Source organism: Microchirus variegatus (assembly GCF_963457635.1).
Source record: "Microchirus variegatus genome assembly, chromosome: 2".
NCBI lineage: Eukaryota > Metazoa > Chordata > Actinopteri > Pleuronectiformes > Soleidae > Microchirus > Microchirus variegatus.
In genome coordinates, this window is record NC_139803.1 from 3,723,351 (window position 1) to 3,742,755 (window position 19,405).

The 19,405-nt window shown below is 40.6% G+C and overlaps 1 protein-coding gene across 1 annotated transcript in view; it reads right to left on the reverse strand.

Moving 5' to 3' along the window:
• The window catches only part of bcam (basal cell adhesion molecule (Lutheran blood group)), a 79,067-nt gene that overhangs the window by 20,451 nt on the left and 39,211 nt on the right, over positions 1 to 19,405 (reverse strand). Inside the window, exons 2-5 of the mRNA XM_083910250.1 lie at positions 5,612 to 5,739; positions 4,434 to 4,650; positions 1,530 to 1,603; positions 434 to 530 (exon numbers count right to left, since the gene is read on the reverse strand). Coding sequence (XP_083766376.1) covers positions 434 to 530; positions 1,530 to 1,603; positions 4,434 to 4,650; positions 5,612 to 5,739 — 516 coding nt within the window. The remainder of the gene's footprint in view (positions 1 to 433; positions 531 to 1,529; positions 1,604 to 4,433; positions 4,651 to 5,611; positions 5,740 to 19,405) is intronic.

Genomic DNA, 19,405 nt, shown 5'->3' on the forward strand with positions numbered 1-19,405 from the left:
AATATTATGCCTAAATGTACCATTTACACATCACACCAGATCTATAAAGGCACAAACATTTAGTCACAGGTATCTGAAAGTGAAAAAATATTGTATTTGACATTTTCATTTTAACAAATTCATCCTGTGGGCCGGACTGGACCCTCTGGCGGGCCAGTTCTGGCCCCCGGGCCGTATGTTTGACACCCCTGCTCTAGACAGAGACGGATGGAGCCTTTCCCTCTGTTTTACTTTATTGATTGTGCATATTTTATTTGTATAGTATATTTGTGAAGTATTTTAAAGTGTCGTATAAATACACATTGATCGATGTCGTTAACAGTGCACATTCTGATTGTTTAGATATGAACCTGCCAGAAATTCGACTTTGTTCAAAAGGAGTGAAAGCAACAAAATAAAACATAGTGTGTGTATAGTTATAGAGTGCACCCACTTTCTTTCTTGTCCTTATGTTCAGCCAGAGGGTGACCGTCTTTGTACCAGACAATTCTCGGCTGGGGATGTCCATTCTTTGCCACGCAAGTGCCAATCTGATGCACGTGGACAAAATTCAGAGAGAAAAGCAAAAGATTAGTGACGGAGAAAGTGTTCCTGCAAACTTTATACAAAATCACATCAACATGCACACACACAGACACACACACACACACACACACACACACACACACACTTGCTGCATACTGAGGATTGGGTTGCTGACAAAGTGAGTACCAGCATTTCCACTTTATAAATCATCACAATTACAAATATCTACTGTAAACTACTGGTTGCAGTACCATAAAATGTCTGCAGGTGGAGCCCCAGAGCAAAAAGGGCTGGAAAACTTTTTCGATTTTTTTTTTATTTTTATTTTTTTTGGTCCAAAATTTTACAAAAACATCATACATATACTATGTCATCCAAAATTTGAAAAAACAAATTTGACCCAAAATTTTTGGTCTAACATTTGACAAAAACGTCATACTATACTATGTCGTCCAAAAGTTGAAAGAAAAATTAAAAAAAAAAAAATTTGGAAAAAATTTGGAAAAAAAAATTTGACCAAAAAATGTTGGTCCAAAATTTGACAAAACCGTCATACTATACTATGTCATGCAAAAGTTTGAAAAAAATGTGAAAAAAAAATTTTGGTCCAAAATTTGACAAAAAAGTAATTCTATACAATGTCGTCCAAAATTTGACAAAAAAATTTACCAAAAACTTTTGGTCCAAAATTTGACAAAAACGTCATACTATACTATGTCATCCAAAAGTTAAAACAAAAATTGAAAAAAAAAATTTGGTCCAAAATTTGACAAAAAAGTCATACTATACTGTCGTCCAAAATTAGAATTTTTTTTGGACAAATTGGGAATAGCATGTTGTAGCAACCTAAGGAAGTGATTTCAATGAAAACAAAGTGAGGACCGGCCAAAATTAATGTCCTCACTAAAACACACACACGCACTCACGCACACACACACACACACACACACACACACACACACACACACACACACACACACACACACACACACACACACACACACCTCAGAGCTGGTGGTCTCTCCCACAGAAATGGCTTGACTTGATGGTTTGGTGAGTTCTGGCTTCTCAGGAGCAACTGTAAGAGAAACAAATGAGAGAGAGAAAGATCTTGAAAACAGAAAGAGCACGGAGGAGAGGAGGTGCGTGGATGTTGTCAAGGAGGACACGAGGACGGTTGAGGAGACGGGGGAAGGACAAGATGGAGGCAGAGGAGCTGCTGCTGCGGCGGCGGCTCCTCAAGATCATCGCTTTGATTCACGAGAAGGAAAACACTTCAACGTTGACCTGATATACGTGCGCACATAAAAAAGACACTCAAGGCCTCCTGCACTGTTAATGAAGCTGAGCAGTAAATATGCTTCCACACATTATATCACTGTGACCTGGTTCACATGAGCTGATAAGGGTCAGATCGCACAAAAGAAACACAACACTCCCCCCCCACACACACACACACACACAGCTTTATGCTCTGCTCACTTTTCACTCCACATGCGAGGTCATCTTATCGCAGCTGTCTCCTCCTTGCAAAAATAAACAGTTTCACTTTCTGTTGCACTCAATCAGTTCTTTCTTCTCACCTGTTCCTCAAACTAACGCAGCTGAAAACCATTCAGTCTTCACTTCACTTCACAGTCACAGTCGTTAGGATTTTCCCAGTGAAACCAAAAAGTAGGTTTTCTTCACCGCGGACGCTCTGAACTAGGACAGAACATCTTGATATCACATCTATATCCAGAGGCGGTTCTAGAGTCTGTAGGGGCCCTGAGAAAAAAAAATTCCCAGGGGGGGCCCTTTCTTCCAATCAGTGTTCATCACCATTATGTTACAAATAATCTGACACCAACGAAAAAATGTATGATTTTGTAGATTTTTGTAACTTTAAGTTGATTTTTTTGGAATTTTAAATAGATTTTTGTAACTTTTAGTAGATTTTGTAACTTTAAGTAGATTTTGTAACTTTAAGTAGATTTTTGTAACTTTTAGTAGATTTTGTAACTTTAAGTAGATTTTTGTAACTTTAAGTAGATTTTGTAACTTTAAGTTGATTTTTTGGAACTTTAAGTAGATTTTTGGAAGATTAAGTAGATTTTTAGAACTTTAAGTAGATTTTTGGAACTTTGGTAGATTTTTTGGGATTTTTAAATAGATTTTTGTAACTTTAAGTAGATTTTTGTAACTTTAAGTAGATTTTTGTAACTTTAAGTAGATTTTTGGAAGATTAAGTAGATTTAGATTAGAACGGTTTGTTTTGCTTTTCTTTAGTCGCGGTGCAGATTCTCCCTCTTTAGCGTGAGCGATCAGTCCAATCCAAAATGCTAATGAATCCCATTTATATATTGACGCGAGTGCTAAACGCTAAAAGTATGATTGATGTCTGTCGTAGGGATTTCTATGGGAGGAGCGAGGGCTCCGCGAGCTGCGCCGGGGTCAGCCGCCCACGCCTCGGTGATAAATCTGGACTGTTATTAAGGTGAGATATATGAGACATGACAGGTGGGATTGAACTATTCATCATTTGTGTGATTAGAGTCATTAGATTGCGGTTAATTGACCTCTTGGGGAAACTTATCAAAGGAAACGAGTGACCCCAGTTATTGGAGACGACTCCCCACACTGTCCTGCTCATGACGGAGAAAATGGAATTCTGCTAAATTCACGTCATAACGACGCAATTGTGTGCGTCAAATCATACTGGTGATGTTGAGAGATTCTGCACGTGTGGCATCAAAGTGTGTGTGTGTGTGTGTGTGAAATGCAATAAGCCAAATGAATGACATGAATTAAGAGCAATTAAGCCACTGTTAAATCATGGTATGCATGAACAGAACTGATGGAAACCAGACACCAACCACACCCCCCGTTTCCCACTGGTCAAATATGACAGTTTCATCAGCATTTACCTCCAGGTCAAAGATCGCTACGATTAACATGGGTTTTAGTTTATCAGGTTCAGCTTTGATGAGGAACCCCACAGTATAGTATGACGTTTTTGTCAAATTTTGGAATTTAAAATTTTTCCCAAAGAATTGTCACATTTTGGATGACAAAGTATAGTATGACGTTTTTGTCAAATTTTGGACCAAATTTTTTTTTGAAAAAAATTGTCAAATTTGGGACGGCATATATGTCATTTTTGTCAAATTTTGGACTGAATTGTTTTTTGAAAAAAATGGTCAAATTTGGGACGACATAGTATTGTACAATGTTTTTGTCAAATTTTGGACAGAATTTTTTTTATTTATTTTAATTTTGGACGGCATTTCTGTCAAATTTAGGCCCCGGATTTTATTTTTATTTTTTTAAAAGTCACATTTGGGACGGCATAGTACAATATTCTGCCGTCCCAAATTTGACCATTAAAAAAAAAAAAAAAAATTGGTCCAAAATTTGACAAAAATTACATATATGGCGTCCAAAATTTGACAATTTAAAGTTTTTTTAAAGTTATTTACAGTATTTTATTGTTCTTTACATTTATATTTTCACACACTTTATTTATCTCTCCGTTCCTACAACAATATAAAGAGAAAATTAGAATTTTCCCGGCATATTAACGAATGGTAATTAATCGTGAATAATCGTGATTAATCCACAGCTACCCTGTGATTAATCGTGATTAAAAATGTTAATCTTTTGACAGCCGTATAAAAAAGTCACTACTGTGACTGAGCTCTCTTTCGCTGCTGTTTTACTCATCTACTCCCATTCATTTTTTGATTCTGGTGCATTTGTGACGCCACTTTTCACACACTTGATTGCAGGAGTGAGGTAAACCCCACCGGGCAGAACAACCAAGGTTGCGAAAGAGGTTTAAGTCGGGAAATTTCACACATCCGCAGGTAAACGGGAAAGTCTCAGCGGGTCATGCCGAGAGGTTGAAAGGTGCAAACGGCCCGACTCACAGAAGACTTTGAGCATGGTGGAAGCGTCCGCCACCCCAGCCGGCCCAGCGTTGACCTGGCAGTAGAACACGAGCTCGTCGGAGGGTTGAGCGGAGGCGATGGTCAAGGTGAAGTCCTCTCCGATGGTCACGCGGCCGCTCAGAGGGGTGCCTTCGTCGCTTTTCCCGGCGCCGCCCAGAGGTCGGAAAGCAACGCGCTTCCTGGTTCCCTGCTCCTCCTGAAAGGTCGGGCAGAGAGAAAGATGGGAGGATGAAGGAGTACAAGAAAAAGGAAGACATCTGTGCCAGACATTGAGGGACATATCGTCAACTACAGCAAAACACTGTACACCAGGTACACCCTGGTAACCCTGCACTACTACTACTATTGAAATAGCTGCTAGTTTTGTGCTAAAAAGGTAACAAAAAAGTAACAAAACCACCAACATTCAGGTACAATACAATGTGCGTATCGTGCAAAAAGGTCCCAGTTACAGTATCACAGTATCACAATTGGCTCTAACAAAATTAGAGGTAACAATATAAACAACATTAAGGTGCAATGGCCACAATAGGCTATTTTAGCAGAAGTAACAGTACCAATAATATTCAGATACAATTATTACAGTTGACTCTTAGTGCAAAATATTCTGGTACATACATAGGCTGCGTACAAGTACAGATGTACTAGTATTTGCCAAAAAAAGGACACAAAGTGTCGCAAAGTGTCGCAAAGTGTCAGAAATAAGCGAAGCCACTGTTTTATTGGCTTTTTAATAATACATTCATTATTTATGGATCAATGGGCCGCGGGCCGGTCCAAATTCCTTGAAGAGCCGGATCTGGCCCCCCGGGCCTTGAGTTGAATAGCATTGCTAGTGTAGACTAGTGCAAACCGCTCACTCTCTGCACCAAAGTCCATAGAGAGAAACCAATGATTTTAAATGACGACATTGCTGATCCTCTGCTGCTTCTTTCAATACGTTAAAATGCGCCCATCTTCGCGTCTTTGAAATCCGTCGTTCGGACACATCTCATCTCTCTGGACTTTGGTGAAGGACACGTTTATAAGGTTTCCAGTCGAAAACTGTTGACTGCAATGAGATGCACTGGCAAACATAGTCCTTATATATCACAGACTTATAGAAGCAATGTATTTTATTAGGTATTAAGTTGCTAAACACCTGAAAAACCACTTACAATGTGCCATTCCACGATGTCGTTGCCTGATGGCGGTGTGCCGGAGTAATTGCAAGGCAGGTTGGCCGTGTCTCCTTTCAAAACCTCCACTTTAGGCGAAACCTTCACGCTCACGGCCGCACAGCACACTGCAGAGAAAAAACACACAACAACATTGGATTAGGGACTGGAAACATGAGCAATTTAGGAAGATATAAGAGTCATTTATTTCAAGATAAGTCGGTTTTATTGAGCCACAAACGATGGATTTATCTAAAACTAGGTAACACACTTTCAGGGTGAAGTTTAAGGGCTGTATCGCCCTCAATATTGAGATTTTTTCCGAGACCACCCTTGGGAGCGAGGGCTACCCAGAATGCATTGCGTGTTTTCACATAACAAAGATGGCGCCAAAGATTTTCTTTGTTAATAGAGATATAAAAATGATGAAAACCATTGTATTATCTTAGTTTAGGCCCGTTTTTATAGATTACTGACGTCATTGTTGCGTATAACATTTATTTTTTTATTTTACGATCTTTTGTCAATAGCCGGCCGGTGCGGACAAGCGAGGGTTTGCTATCGTTTACTTTTCAACAAAAGCTCCCTCAGTCAGGTCTGATAGTATTGCTCGACAGAGCCTGTTTTCTGGTGTTATTTCTGTTCACAAAGACCAAACAGAGACAACAAACGTCTAAAAGAAAGTTACATTCCGCAGCTTTAAAAACATCATTTTTTAAAAAAAACCCTATGTAAAGAGTACATTTTTACTATTCATATTTTTCCCAGTGAAAAACCCAGCAGCATAAATTAATCATCGATTTCTGGACAACAAAAATCCACTTCGTGAATAATTGATTTTACGTCTCGTGAAAGAAATTTGCCAGGAGCCGTCGGAGGAGCGGCTTCTGGGAACGGCAGCTGTCGAGCGCTCGACTCGACTCGCTTAAAAAGAAACGAAAGATGAAAGTGTGTTTGCTCCAAAAAAAAAAAAACGTCCAAAGAGAGACGAGAGGAGCCGAGGGACGGCAGCCTTCTTATCGCTCTGCTGAGAAAGCGGGAGGATGGAGGAGGAGAGGTCATATATACGCTGAAATCCACCACAGCCCACAAACCACACGAGGTCAGGGGTCAGCGGAGCGTCGATCTCACGTCTCTGTCCACAGCTTTGTTCGTCCACTTTGTCTTTATTTACTTTTTCCCACTCTATTTTTATCCATCCTCTCCCCCCCCCACCCCACCCACCCCCACTATCTCCATCTCAAACATTATCTTCCAGCAGCTCAGTGCAGCTCTCCAGTGAACCAACATTAGTTCAACAAACCGAGGGATCGTGTTTCGGAGTTTGTCGGGGAGGGATGCGGCGATTTCCCCCCCACCCCCCGGGGGAGAAAAATCCTCCTCCTCCTCCTCCTCCTCCTCTGTTTCCGCGCCAACACAAACAAGCGAGTCGAGTCGAGCAAACGATACAAGAATGTTGTGCGAGTAAATCGAGCGCCGCTGCTTTTAGGCAGAACGGAGGGTTTGAGAGAGTCCCGTCGAGCGCAGCATGGGAAAAACACACACTCACACACGTCAACAGCATACCACATTAAATCAAGTGGCTTAAAGGCACATGATCCCAACTCTTAACATGGCGACTCAACTTATTTGGCTTTTGAGGAACACACACACACACACACACACACACACACACACACACACACACACACACACACACACACACACACACACACACACACACACACACACACACACAAATATCTACTTCATGAATGATATCTATAAAGAACTACTGGGTGCAGTACCATAAAAATGTCTGCAGGTGGAACCAGGTTTTTGGACCAAATTGAGGACCTCTGTTAAAAAAAGTAAATATAGCATTGACAATCTAAGGAAGTGATTTCAATGATAACAAAGTGAGGAGCGGCCAATATGTCCTCACTTTGTAAAAACGACCTCACTTTGTTGGTTAAAAACCTTCACTGGTCCTCAATATGCCGCAAGTACAAACACACACACACACACACGCACTTGTACTTGCGGCATACTGAGGACCAGGCATAAGTGCTGACAAAGTGAGGACCAGCATTTCCACTTTATAAATCAACACAATTACGAATATCTACTTCATGAATGACATCTATAAAGAACTTACTGGGTGCAGTACCATAAAATGTCTGCAGGTGGAGCCCCAGAGTGAAAGGTTTGTGAAACACCAGGGCTGGAAAACGGGTATTTGTACCAAATTGTACCAAAAATCAGAGTATAGCATGTTTACAACTTTATGGAAGCGATTTCTTTATAAATCAACACAATTACAAATATCTACTTCAAGAATGACATCTATAAAGAACTTACTGGGTGCAGTACCAACAAAATGTCTGCAGGTGGAGGCCCAGAGCGAAAAGTGTGTGAAACACCAGGGCTGGAAAATGAGTTTTTTTGTACCAAAGTATAGAGTATAGCATGTTTACAACCTAAAGAAGTGATTTCAATGAAAACAAAGAGAGGACCGGGCAAAATGTCCTCACTTTGTAAACATGACCTCACTTTGTTGGTTAAAAACCCTCATTGGTCCTCAGAATGCCGCAAGTACAAGAACACACACACACACACACCTTGTAAAGCACTATTTTTCCAAACTTTTGTATAGCCATGTTTCCCCCCTGTGAAACGCTTTGGCATGATACTGCGTTTTTTGTTGTTAGTACCAAAATAACCGGTTCCAATCATTCCATTTCCGGTACCCTTCCCTCGGGGGGTAGCAGAGTAAAATGGTACAGTCTGTGACAGTCGGCTGATTGGACGATATAAAAATATCAACTCCCTTGCCACCCGGTGTAAATATCCCGTGGAAGTCGAGGCAGACGCCAGCGGTTTATTCTCATACAAGTTTTGACGTAGCAGGAAAAAGGAGCTGCTGTGTCACATTCAAGTCAGAGTCAGCTCAAAGGCCCCCGTAAACGCTTGGGCCGGCCCTGAGCGCAGTTCCTGGATGAGCAGAACATTCTATTGCGAGTGAAACGCTGCCGTATAAAAAAACAGGATGACTGGAGAAAACGGTGTCATCCACACTTTGATAAAACACTAATCATCACATGAACGGGGACAGAGACGCTCTCGTTTCCTGGTGTCCGACACATGACCTCCTCTGAGCCTCTGCTGATATAAACAGCTTTTATTGGCTTTGGTGTACGACTCGATTCTTTACAGGACAGGAAGTTGTTATTAGAAGTAGAGTAGAGATCTGTCAAAACAAAAGGACCTGCGTGCAGAGGAAAGCCTTGTTCTTGTGCCGGGGCGCGCGCCAACAGCGTCGCGTAGGGGTGTAACGATGCATCGTGACGCGATTCAAATCGGTACAAATGCGGGACGATACGCACCGGTTGACAGAAAAAATTAATTGTGATTCGCGAGTGCGAGAGAAGTAGGATATGTTATTTTTCTTCTTTCTTTTTTAGAAATAGGTTACGTTATATTGGAAAAAAAATTTTGGGAAATAAAATTTTGGGTCCAAAATTTGACAAAAATGTCATACTGTACTATGTCGTCCCAAATGTGACAATTTTTTTCAAAAAACAAAATTGGTCCAAAATTTGACAAAAATTACATTTATGCCGTCCCAAATTTGACAATAAAAAAAAAAAAAAAATGTAGGTCCAAAATTTTACAAAAATGTCATACTATACTATGTCGTTCAAAATGTTACAATTTCTGGGGAAAAAAGTTTTTGGTCCGAAATTTGACATCAACGTTCTACAATACTATGCTGTCCCAAATTTGACAATTTTTTTTTCCCAAAAAAATTTGGTCCAAAATTTGACAATTTTTTGGGAAAAAATTTAAATGCCAAAATTTGACAAAAACATCATACTATACTGTGTCACTATGTCATCCAAAATTTGATGACATAATAAATACAGTTCTGCAGTTTACACTTATTGGTCTGTATCCAGTAATGTCCAATAAACATTTAACAAGCTTAGTAGCTCCTGGATTAAAACTATCAACTGTAATTCATTGCGGGGCCGCCAGAAATGTTTCTGCGGGCCGCCATTGGCCCGCGGGCCTCACTTTGAGAACCAATGGGATAAAGGAACACCAGTACCTGACCGTACGCCCGCACCACGGGGAAAGACGACGAGGACGACATTTAAACCGGCTGAGGATACCGTAGCGCTCAGGGAAGGGAGGGGGTGAGCAGAGGAGCAGTTTGTTGTTGTAAATTTCAGCCTCTCCTCTAGATGTCACTATAGACTACTTAACTTCACCTTTAATGTGAATATACTAAAAAAAAAAAAAAAGGAGGAATTATTGATCAATTTAAAAATAAAAAAAATCCTACTCTACCTTTAATCAGTAGTAGAATATTAACCTAGTAACTCTATTATGCACTTGTTTTCTCTCTCTCCTTTAAACGGAGGAGGTTATGACAACGATATCAAGTCCATCTGAACTACATCTTCCTTCCTCCGCCTCCTTTTCTTTTCTTTTGGTGTCATTTCACAACATGTTGAGGGTCAGAGTGATCGGTGAGGCCTCGGCTCTGTGATCGACGCTCCGGGCAGCTGCACTGACAGAGGTGGGCAATTGAGACGTAATTAGCGAGGCCTCTGTCCGAGTCGCCGTGTTTGTGTGTTTGTGGATTTAGAGACAGGCTGTTGGCCGTCAGAGTGTGTGTGTGTGTGTGTGTGTCAGACAAAGCAAGAGAGTGGCTGTGGGCGGGGGGGGGGGTTTAGCGACATGGGGGTCTCATTAGCTGACGCAGGCCAGCTCGTCGGATTAAGCCTCAGAGAGGGGAAAGTGTGTGTGTGTGAGGTGGTGTGTGTGACTGTGGAGAGGGACAGATGGGAACGAGACGGTCAGACTGTGACCTGTGCTAACACACACTCACACACACACACACACACGGGTACAGTATATCTATAATGCATGTGATATTTATGAGCAACTGAACCATGCCACAAGGCTACAGTAAAATACACTGTGTGTGTGTGTGCGCGTGTGTGTGCGCGCGTGTGTTTTAAAAGAAAAGAAAAAGATCCAGAAGTCTGCAGTCATAGCAACTCTGCAAAGGAGGACACACACACACATCCGCTGAAAAGTTAATGCGAATCCATCTTTAATCATCTCTGTCTCTCTGTGAGCGTCTGCTTTTGCCTTTTCCTTTCACTCATCTCTGTCTGCTACATCTCTCACACACACAGACACACACACACACACACACACATTCTTGTACTTGCTGCATACTGAGGACTGGGTTGCTGACAAAGTGAGGACCAGCATTTCCACTTTATCAATCAACACAATTACAAATATCTACTTCATGAATGACATCTACATAGAACTACTGGTTGCAGTACCATAAAATGTCTGCAGGTGGAGCCCAAGAGCAAAAAGGGCTGTAAAACTTTTTTCGATTTTTTTTTTAATTTTGGTACAAAATTTGACCAAAATATCATACTATACTGTCGTCCAAAATTTGAAAAAAAAAATGTTTACCCAAAATGTTTTACCCAAAATTTGACAAAAACGTCATACTATACTGTTGTCCAAAATGTGATTTTTTTATTTTTTTACAAATTTGAGTATAGCATATAGCATCTACAAAGAACTAGTGGGTGCAGTACCATAAAATGTCTGCAGGAGGAGCCCCAGAGCGAAAAGTTTGTGAAACACCAGGGCTGGAAAACGGGTATTTGTACCAAATTGTACCAAAAATCAGGGTATAGCATGTTTACAACTTTATGGAAGCGATTTCTTTATAAGTCAACACAATTACAAATATCTACTTCACATCTATAAATAACTTACTGGGTGCAGTACCAAAAAATGTCTACAGGTGGAGCCACAGAGCAAAACGTGTGTGAAACACCAGGGCTGGAAAATGAGTTTTTTTGAACCAAACTGAGGACCTGTGTTAAAAAAAAAGGAGTATAGCATGTTTACAACTTAAGGAAGTGATTTCAATGAAAACAAAGTGAGGACCGGCCAAAATGTCCTCACTCCATAAAAATGACCTAACTTTGTTGGTTAAAAACCCTCACTGGTCCTCAGTATGCCGCAAGTACACACACACACACACACACACACACACACACACACACACACACACACACACACACACACACACACACACACACACACACACACACACACACACACACACACACACACACACATGCCCTTCATTATGAAAAGAACCAGATGGTTCCTTCTCTCTCTCTCCTCACCTTGTTTCCTTCCTCTTACCTACTGCCATATTCTGGACATCAAACCAGGAGCCACTCTCTCTCTCTCTCTCTCTCTGTCTCTCTCTCTCTCTCTCTCCTTTCAAACTCTCTCCTCTTTTCATCCTCTATTCTCAAAGAGCATCTTTAAAAAGCCGCCGGCGCACAAACTCACTCGCTCGCGTGACGACGAGTTGCGGTTTGAAAAGAAAGAGAAGGACTGTAAAAAGACGGACAAAGGGGAACAATGGTGTGTTTATGAAACCACTGGATTAATCGTGTTTCACTGCTAACCCAGACAGATTATTATTATTATTATTGTTAATATTGCAATACTACTGCCACAGTTCTTACATTTACGTGTAGAAACGTCCTGCATGTTAACCTAACTTAACTCAAATGTACTCTAATAAAGTACAGATCCCTCAAAATTGTACTTAAGTACTGTACTCAAGTAAATGTACTCCGTTACTGTCCGGCTCTGGTGTGTGTGTGTGTGTGTGTGTGTGTGGCCTCTAACAGGATTAGTGTGTTTGTCTGTTTTGCAAACATCGTCCCTGCAGCAGAAGACACAGCCTCAATGTCACGAGGACTGAGGTCGTGTATAAATAACCATCCACACAGTTACCCAGCAGCCTTCTTTTTAATACGATAAGATTTATTTGCCACTTTCTTTGTTTTAATCTGCCGCCGCCGACGATGCGTCCGGCTGAATTTACGCTTCAATAATCGGTGACAGTGAAACTGCGACGATGTAGCTGACGGAACGGTCACGGAGAACGTTACAGAGCTGTGAGATCTGCAGGCACATCACGAGCAGCACGTCTGCACAACTACTTCCTTTTCATTTAGACCATTGGTTCTCAAAGTGCGGCGCGCGGGCCAATGGCGGCCCCGCAGAAACATTTCTGGCGGCCCCGCAATGAATTACAGTTGATAGGTTTAATCCAGGAGCTGCTAAGCTTGTTAAATGTTTATTGGACATTACTGGATAAAGACCAATAAGTGTAAACTGTACAACTGTATTTACTATGTCGTCAAATTTTGGATGACATAGTGACACAGTATAGTATGACGTTTTTGTCAAATTTTGGCATTTAAATTTTCTCCCCAAAAATTGTCTCATTTTGGACGACATAGTATAGTATGACGTTTTTGTCAAATTTTGGACCGAATTTTTTTTGAAAAAAAAAAGTCAAATTTGGGGCGGCATATATGTAATTTTTGTCAAATTTTGGACCAACATTTTCTTTTAAAACAAAATGTCAAATTTGGGACGGCATATATGTCATTTTTGTCAAATTTTGGACAAAATTTTTTTTTTGAAAAAAAAAGTCAAATTTGGGACGACAGTATTGTACAACGTTTTTGTCAAATTTGGGACGACACAGTATAGTATGTCATTTTTGTCAAATTTTGGACCAACATTTTTTTGGGGAAAAAAAGTCAAATTTGGGACGGCATTTGTCATTTTTGTCAAATTTTGGACCTAAATTTTTTTGGAAAAAAAAAGTCAAATTTGGGACGACATATATGTCATTTTTGTCCAATTTTGGACCAAAACATTTTTTTGAAGATTTTTTTTCAAATTTGGGACGACATAGTATTGTACAACGTTTTTGTCAAATTTTGGACCGAATTTTTTTTTCAAATTTGGGACGACATAGTATTGTACAATGTTTTTGTCAAATTTTGGACCAATAACTTTTTTCCTCCAAAATTGTAACATTTTGAGCGACATAGTATAGTATGACGTTTTTGTCAAATTTTGGACCAACATTTTTTTTTTTTTTTTTTAAAGTCACATTTTGGACGACGTAGTATAGTATGTCGTTTTTGTCAAATTTTGGACGCCATAGTTATTACTAAGCTGTGACTCACTTGTGACAGTAGTTCAAGAACAAATAAAGTGCTTTCACTTCCAGCTACTGACTGCACTGTGACGCCATGTGACTGAATCATCATCACTCTGAGCCAGAGAGTCTGTCTGTGTGTGTGTGTGTGTCTGTCTGTGTGTGTGTGTGTGTGTGAGAGAGAGCACAGCTGTGGGCAGCGAGGCGTGGCAGAGAGCCCTCAGAGCGTTAATGCTTCACGTTCCCGACAAACAGTTTGTTCACCGAGAGTCAGCGAAGGAATGGACTCGGGAGGCAGCGGTGAGATGGAAAAATTAATCATAAAAGCAAAAATGTTCTACTGTGGCTGCTAAAATAAAGAATGGAGCCATTTTTTTTCAAGGGTGAGTTCAGAGAGATATTAGAGTTGGTATATATATATATATATATATGTATATATGTGTGTGTGTGTGTATGTGTGTGTTGGTGGGGGGCCAGTGTCAGGGTGGGTCCATGTAAGGCCTGAAGTCTGTCAGTGGCTGATGAGACGAGAACAGGTGCAGAAACAGCAGCTGCTCATGTTCTCACACACACACACACACACACACACACACACACACACACACACACACACGCACACGCACACGCACACACACACACACAATGAATGCCACACGAAAGACACACGACACACAGAACTACAGTTCTGTTACAGGAAGTTTCCCCAAATGGACAGAATATATATGAAAAGTGTGGTCGAATTTAAAGTTATCGCAAAACCAAGAACAGTTTGGACACAAAGTTACAAACTTAAAAGTAAGAAAAACAAAAAACAAACACATTTAAACGCCAACTCTTATTGGAAACATCCACTAATACGGAGCCAAACACAACCAAAACCTTTAATACTCCAGTTTCATAGATATACCCGAGTGTTTTTTATTATGAGGGTTCTGCGAGATACACGTATACCGGACGTGCAGGAGCAACATGCACCACAATTACAGGATATAGCAGAGCCTGTGAGGGTTCCTGTCTGGGCTTGAGTCTATGTGCCACCTAAGTGGAGGTAAAACACACACCTGGGGAAACCTGCAGCGATACACACAACGTGCAGGTAGCAACGCGCAGCGGAGGTCGTGTGAATCCAGCAGAGGAGACTTTTTTTTTTACCTCTTTGTTTATTTATGGCGTCTAAAAAACCACCAGAGGAAGAAGCTGCAAGGGGTTAAAACGAGTTAATAAAAATCCTGTGACCTCCTCTGCAAAACTGCTGTAAAGTTTTGTGTGTATGAGCTCTAGTTTATCTCTGGTCTTTGTCCATTTCTGTGACATCGAATCAGATTTTCTTTCCTTCTCGTCTGATGCGTGTTCAGCTTGAAGGAGGCTGATGCGATTAGCACTTAAACCAGAGTTAACCTCGTTTGGATTCGTCAGTCAAACTTCACTTTAAAGAGAGTCGGGAGTCACGCGGAAGCAACAAGGACAAGAGTTATTTCACCCAGATGTTCCCAGGGAATTAAACCGACGTGACTATTAGCAGTTAAGTCTGCGTCCTTCTCCCAGACTGCCGTGAACAACCACAATATTAGCACCAGAACAACTCCAAAGTGCAATAAAATGCAGATTTCAGTGATTTGGCAAGTGTGTGTGTGTGCTTCTGTGTGTGTGTTCAGAGGGCAGAGAGGTAACATCACAGTGTGTGTGCAGATAAATCACAGATGTGCCGGTGTGTGTGTCGAGTTTAAGAGCTCAAGACAAACAGTGTGAAGTGGGACGACAAGGTCAGGCCCTCATACGCTCCTTTGTCTACGGGGAGATTCCGCCTCGACAGTCCCGTCGGCATGGCAACGGGGTGAGAAGTCAACACCCGTGCAAACACAGGGAGACTGGAGTAAAGCTGAGTGATTCAGGAAAAAATAACTAACACAATTGGGGATTTGTTTTCAAATCAATTCAAAGTAACTTTGTATATACCAGGGGTTCTCAAAGTTTTGATACCTGAGGGCCAAAACTGAAAGAAATCCCATTTGTAATAACTATGGCGTCCAAAATTTGACAAAACCGACATACTATACTACGTTGGCCCAAATGTTTTTTTGAAAAAAAAAATGTTGGTCCAAAATTTGACAAAAACATCATACTATACTATGTCGTTCAAAATTTTACAATTTTTGGGGGAAAAAGTTGTTGGTCCAAAATTTGACAAAAACTTTGTACAATACTATGTCGTCCCGAATTTGACAATTTTTTTCAAAAAAAAAAATTGGTCCAAAATTTGACAAAAATTACATATATGCCGTCCCAAATTTGACAATTGAAAAAAAAAAAAAAAATGTTGGTCCAAAATTCGACAAAAACGTCATACTGTACTATGTCGTCCAAAATGTGAAAAAAAAATTTGGTCCAAAATTTGACAAAAACATCATACTAGACCATGTCGTTCAAAATTTTGTAATTTTTTGGGGAAAAAGTTGTTGGTCCAAAATTTGAAAAAAATTACGTTTGCCGTCCCAAATTTGACCATTTTTCAATTTTTTTTTTTTTACGGTTATAGAGGTACAATAATAAAAGGTAAATAAAAAGTAAGTATGTAATAATGGTTGATTTGACAATACACTGTAAACACACTAATATATATCTACTAGGTATGTTCTGTTTAAGTTATTACCTTTAATTTCAGATAATACATGGATTTGAATGTTAACTAAGGATTCGTACGCGTTTACGGTGTTTTTTACGGTTCTAATGGCGCTGCCTGAAATTGTGATTTAATTTTGAAAACCATTTCTTGTTGAGTCTGAGACGAGTGTTTGCGTTTGTCCTCTTTCAACGTGAGGAGGAAATGAGGACAAGGAGAGATTCTAGGAACAAGAAGGACAAAAATAAAACTGTGATGAGCGCACGGGGGGGGGGGGGGATACGGATTCCTGCAGCTGACACTGCATAAAGGAAAAGGAAAAAACAAAGCCAACGTGATTATAAATAGAGCTCTGAATACACGTGAGTGTGGAGTTTTAGTGCTGTGCAAGTGTTTCTGCAAAAGTAGCTTTGATGCATTGTTTCTAGGGAAGCAACGGTACAGTTTCTCCACGGTTCGGTATGTGGTCACGGTATCGGTACGGTTTTCGATATCTTAACATAAAACTGCTCAGACGAGCAAAGGCAATATTGCATTGTAAAAATAATTAAAAGCGCAGATATAATCACACCACAAACTTTCCAAAAGTTGACGAAAATTACATATATGCCGTCCCAAATTTGACAATTTTTTTCTAAAAAAATTTGGTCCAAAATTTGACAACAATCACATACCATACTATGTCGTCTAAATTGTGACAATTTGTGGGGAAAAAATTTAAATGCGAAAATTTCGACAAAAACGTCGTACGATACTATGTCGTCCCAAATTTGAATTTTTTTTCAAAAAAAATTTGGTCCAAAATTTGACCAAAATTACATACTATACTATGTCCTCCATATTGTGACAATTTTTGGGGAAAAAATTTAAATGCCAAAATTTCGACAAAAACGTCATACTATACTATGTCGTTCAAAATTTTAACATTTTTGGGAAAAAAGTTTTTGGTCCAAAATTTGACAAAAACGTTGTACAATACTATGTCGTCCCAAATTTGACTTTTTTTTTCAAAAAAAATTTGGTCCAAAATTTGACAAAAATTACATACTATACTATGTCGTCCAAATTGTGACAATTTTTGGGGGAAAAATTTAAATGCGAAAAATTTCAACAAAAACGTCGTACTATACTATGTCGTCCCAAATTTGAAAAAAAATTTCAAAAAAATATTCGGTCCTAAATTTGACTAAAATGACATATATGCCGTCCCAAACATACTATACTATGTCGTCCAAAAAAAGGGCCATTTATGCAGCAAATGTCTTTTAGCTGACAACATTGTGCGCCATTATGTATGTGACTACATTATGGCACTGTGTAGACCAGAGTCTCCTTTCACAGCTCCCATTTTGAGTCTTAATACAGTCGGAGCAACAAAGAGAAAGGGGGAAAAAACAGCAAAGGCCAGAGCGGGAAATGACATGAAAGATCAGATAGAAATGTCAAGTAGAATTTCATTACTTTTTTGAATCAATGGGCACAAAAACAGAGACGGTGCATCAACTACTGCAGTGTGTTTCCTCCTGGCTGCCTTTCATTTTCAGGAGGAACTCAATTTGGTGAGAGAGAGAGAGAGAAAAGCCAATCAGTGGATGTCACTAAAGGGCCAGAGATGAGAAAGGGTGTTAATATTTTATGTTTTGGGGCCCCCCAACCCCCCGGGCCTCCTCATTCCACTCTTCTCCCTCTTCCTTCCATCCCCAGGGCCTCAGGAGTTCCAATTAACGCACCATGGCCCTTTTTTTTTCCTCCTCCTCCTCCTCCTCTGTTTCCTCGTCCCTCTTAGTTTTTCTGTCCTTCCTTGAAATGCAGCCTCTGGCAAAATATGAAATTTAGATAGAGGAGGAGAGCAGGCGAGGATAGAGGACATGAGAGGAGTTTGGCTGCATGGGACGATGTGAAGCCCAATTTCTACTCCTGCGTAAAGGGCTCCACGGAGGTTACGCAGAGCTCTCGAAATATTCTTTAAAGCTCACATAGAGTGGTCCTGTTGCACATATATGCTAGTTATGGAGGTCTACTTACATACATTAACGTGTTTTTATGGTCAAAAACCTCCTAGTTGCTGTAAACGAGCCGATAGAAATCCTCTTTTCTGACGCTGTTGCCCAGCCGCGATATTTCAGACTCAACTCTCTCACCCAGAAGACAGACTGTCGGTGGATGCACTGCTACTCATTATCAAAACATTGTTTTAACAGTGTTTGAAAATAGCTTCGTCACGACTCCCGCCGCAGTCCCTTTGACGACCTTTGGGCGTTCGTGAAACACCTCCACAACGGACGTTATTCTTCTTCTGCGGTTCAATGTACGCAACCGGATGTGCCCGGACTAGTGCCCGGAGCAGGACGATCTGCTGTTCCGGGGGAACCGGTGTTTACGTAACCGGACCGGGTTTTTTCAGAGATCTCGCTGAGCCCGAGATTACAATAAAACACAGCGTTCTCAGCAGTGGCTGAACTGTTTGTTTCGAACCTTCAGGGCTTCTTAAACAAGGTAATGACGCAGATACACACTAAAAAAACAGCGTTAATTGGAACTTCCGGTCTAGGTCCGCTTTAATATATATAAATAAAAGTGTCCGTCGAGGGACAACGGAGACGGCAAGGGCTGCGATTGGCTCTGTGCCGGCTCACCGAGCGTCCACAGAGGCGGAGCTGATCACCGCAGACAACGTCACTGCCAAACTATAAATACGTCATATCTTAATACACACAGCACATGTTTAGACCCTAAATGGCCAATTTCTCGCCGCAAATTATCTTAAAAATTGGTTCCGTGACACAGAAAAGTGAGAAACGGCCGCTGTCTTTCTCTCTCGGACGCCATTGCTCACTGTTTTTTGGATTTTGGAGGCCATAGTTATTACAAATGGGATTTCTTTCAGTTTTTTTTCTTTTTTTTTCCCTTTGGCGGCCCTCAGTCCAATGTCGGGTTCCTAAATTGGCCCTCGGGTATCAAAACTTTGAGAACCCCTGCTTTAAAGATGTTCCAAATTGTGCTCATGCAGAGTCCTTGAACTGCGGTGCCTCAGGGGATGCAGTCACTTTTCACACTTTTCAGTGTGTGCGCTGATATTAAAAGTGACAGAAAGATGAAAAAACAGGCT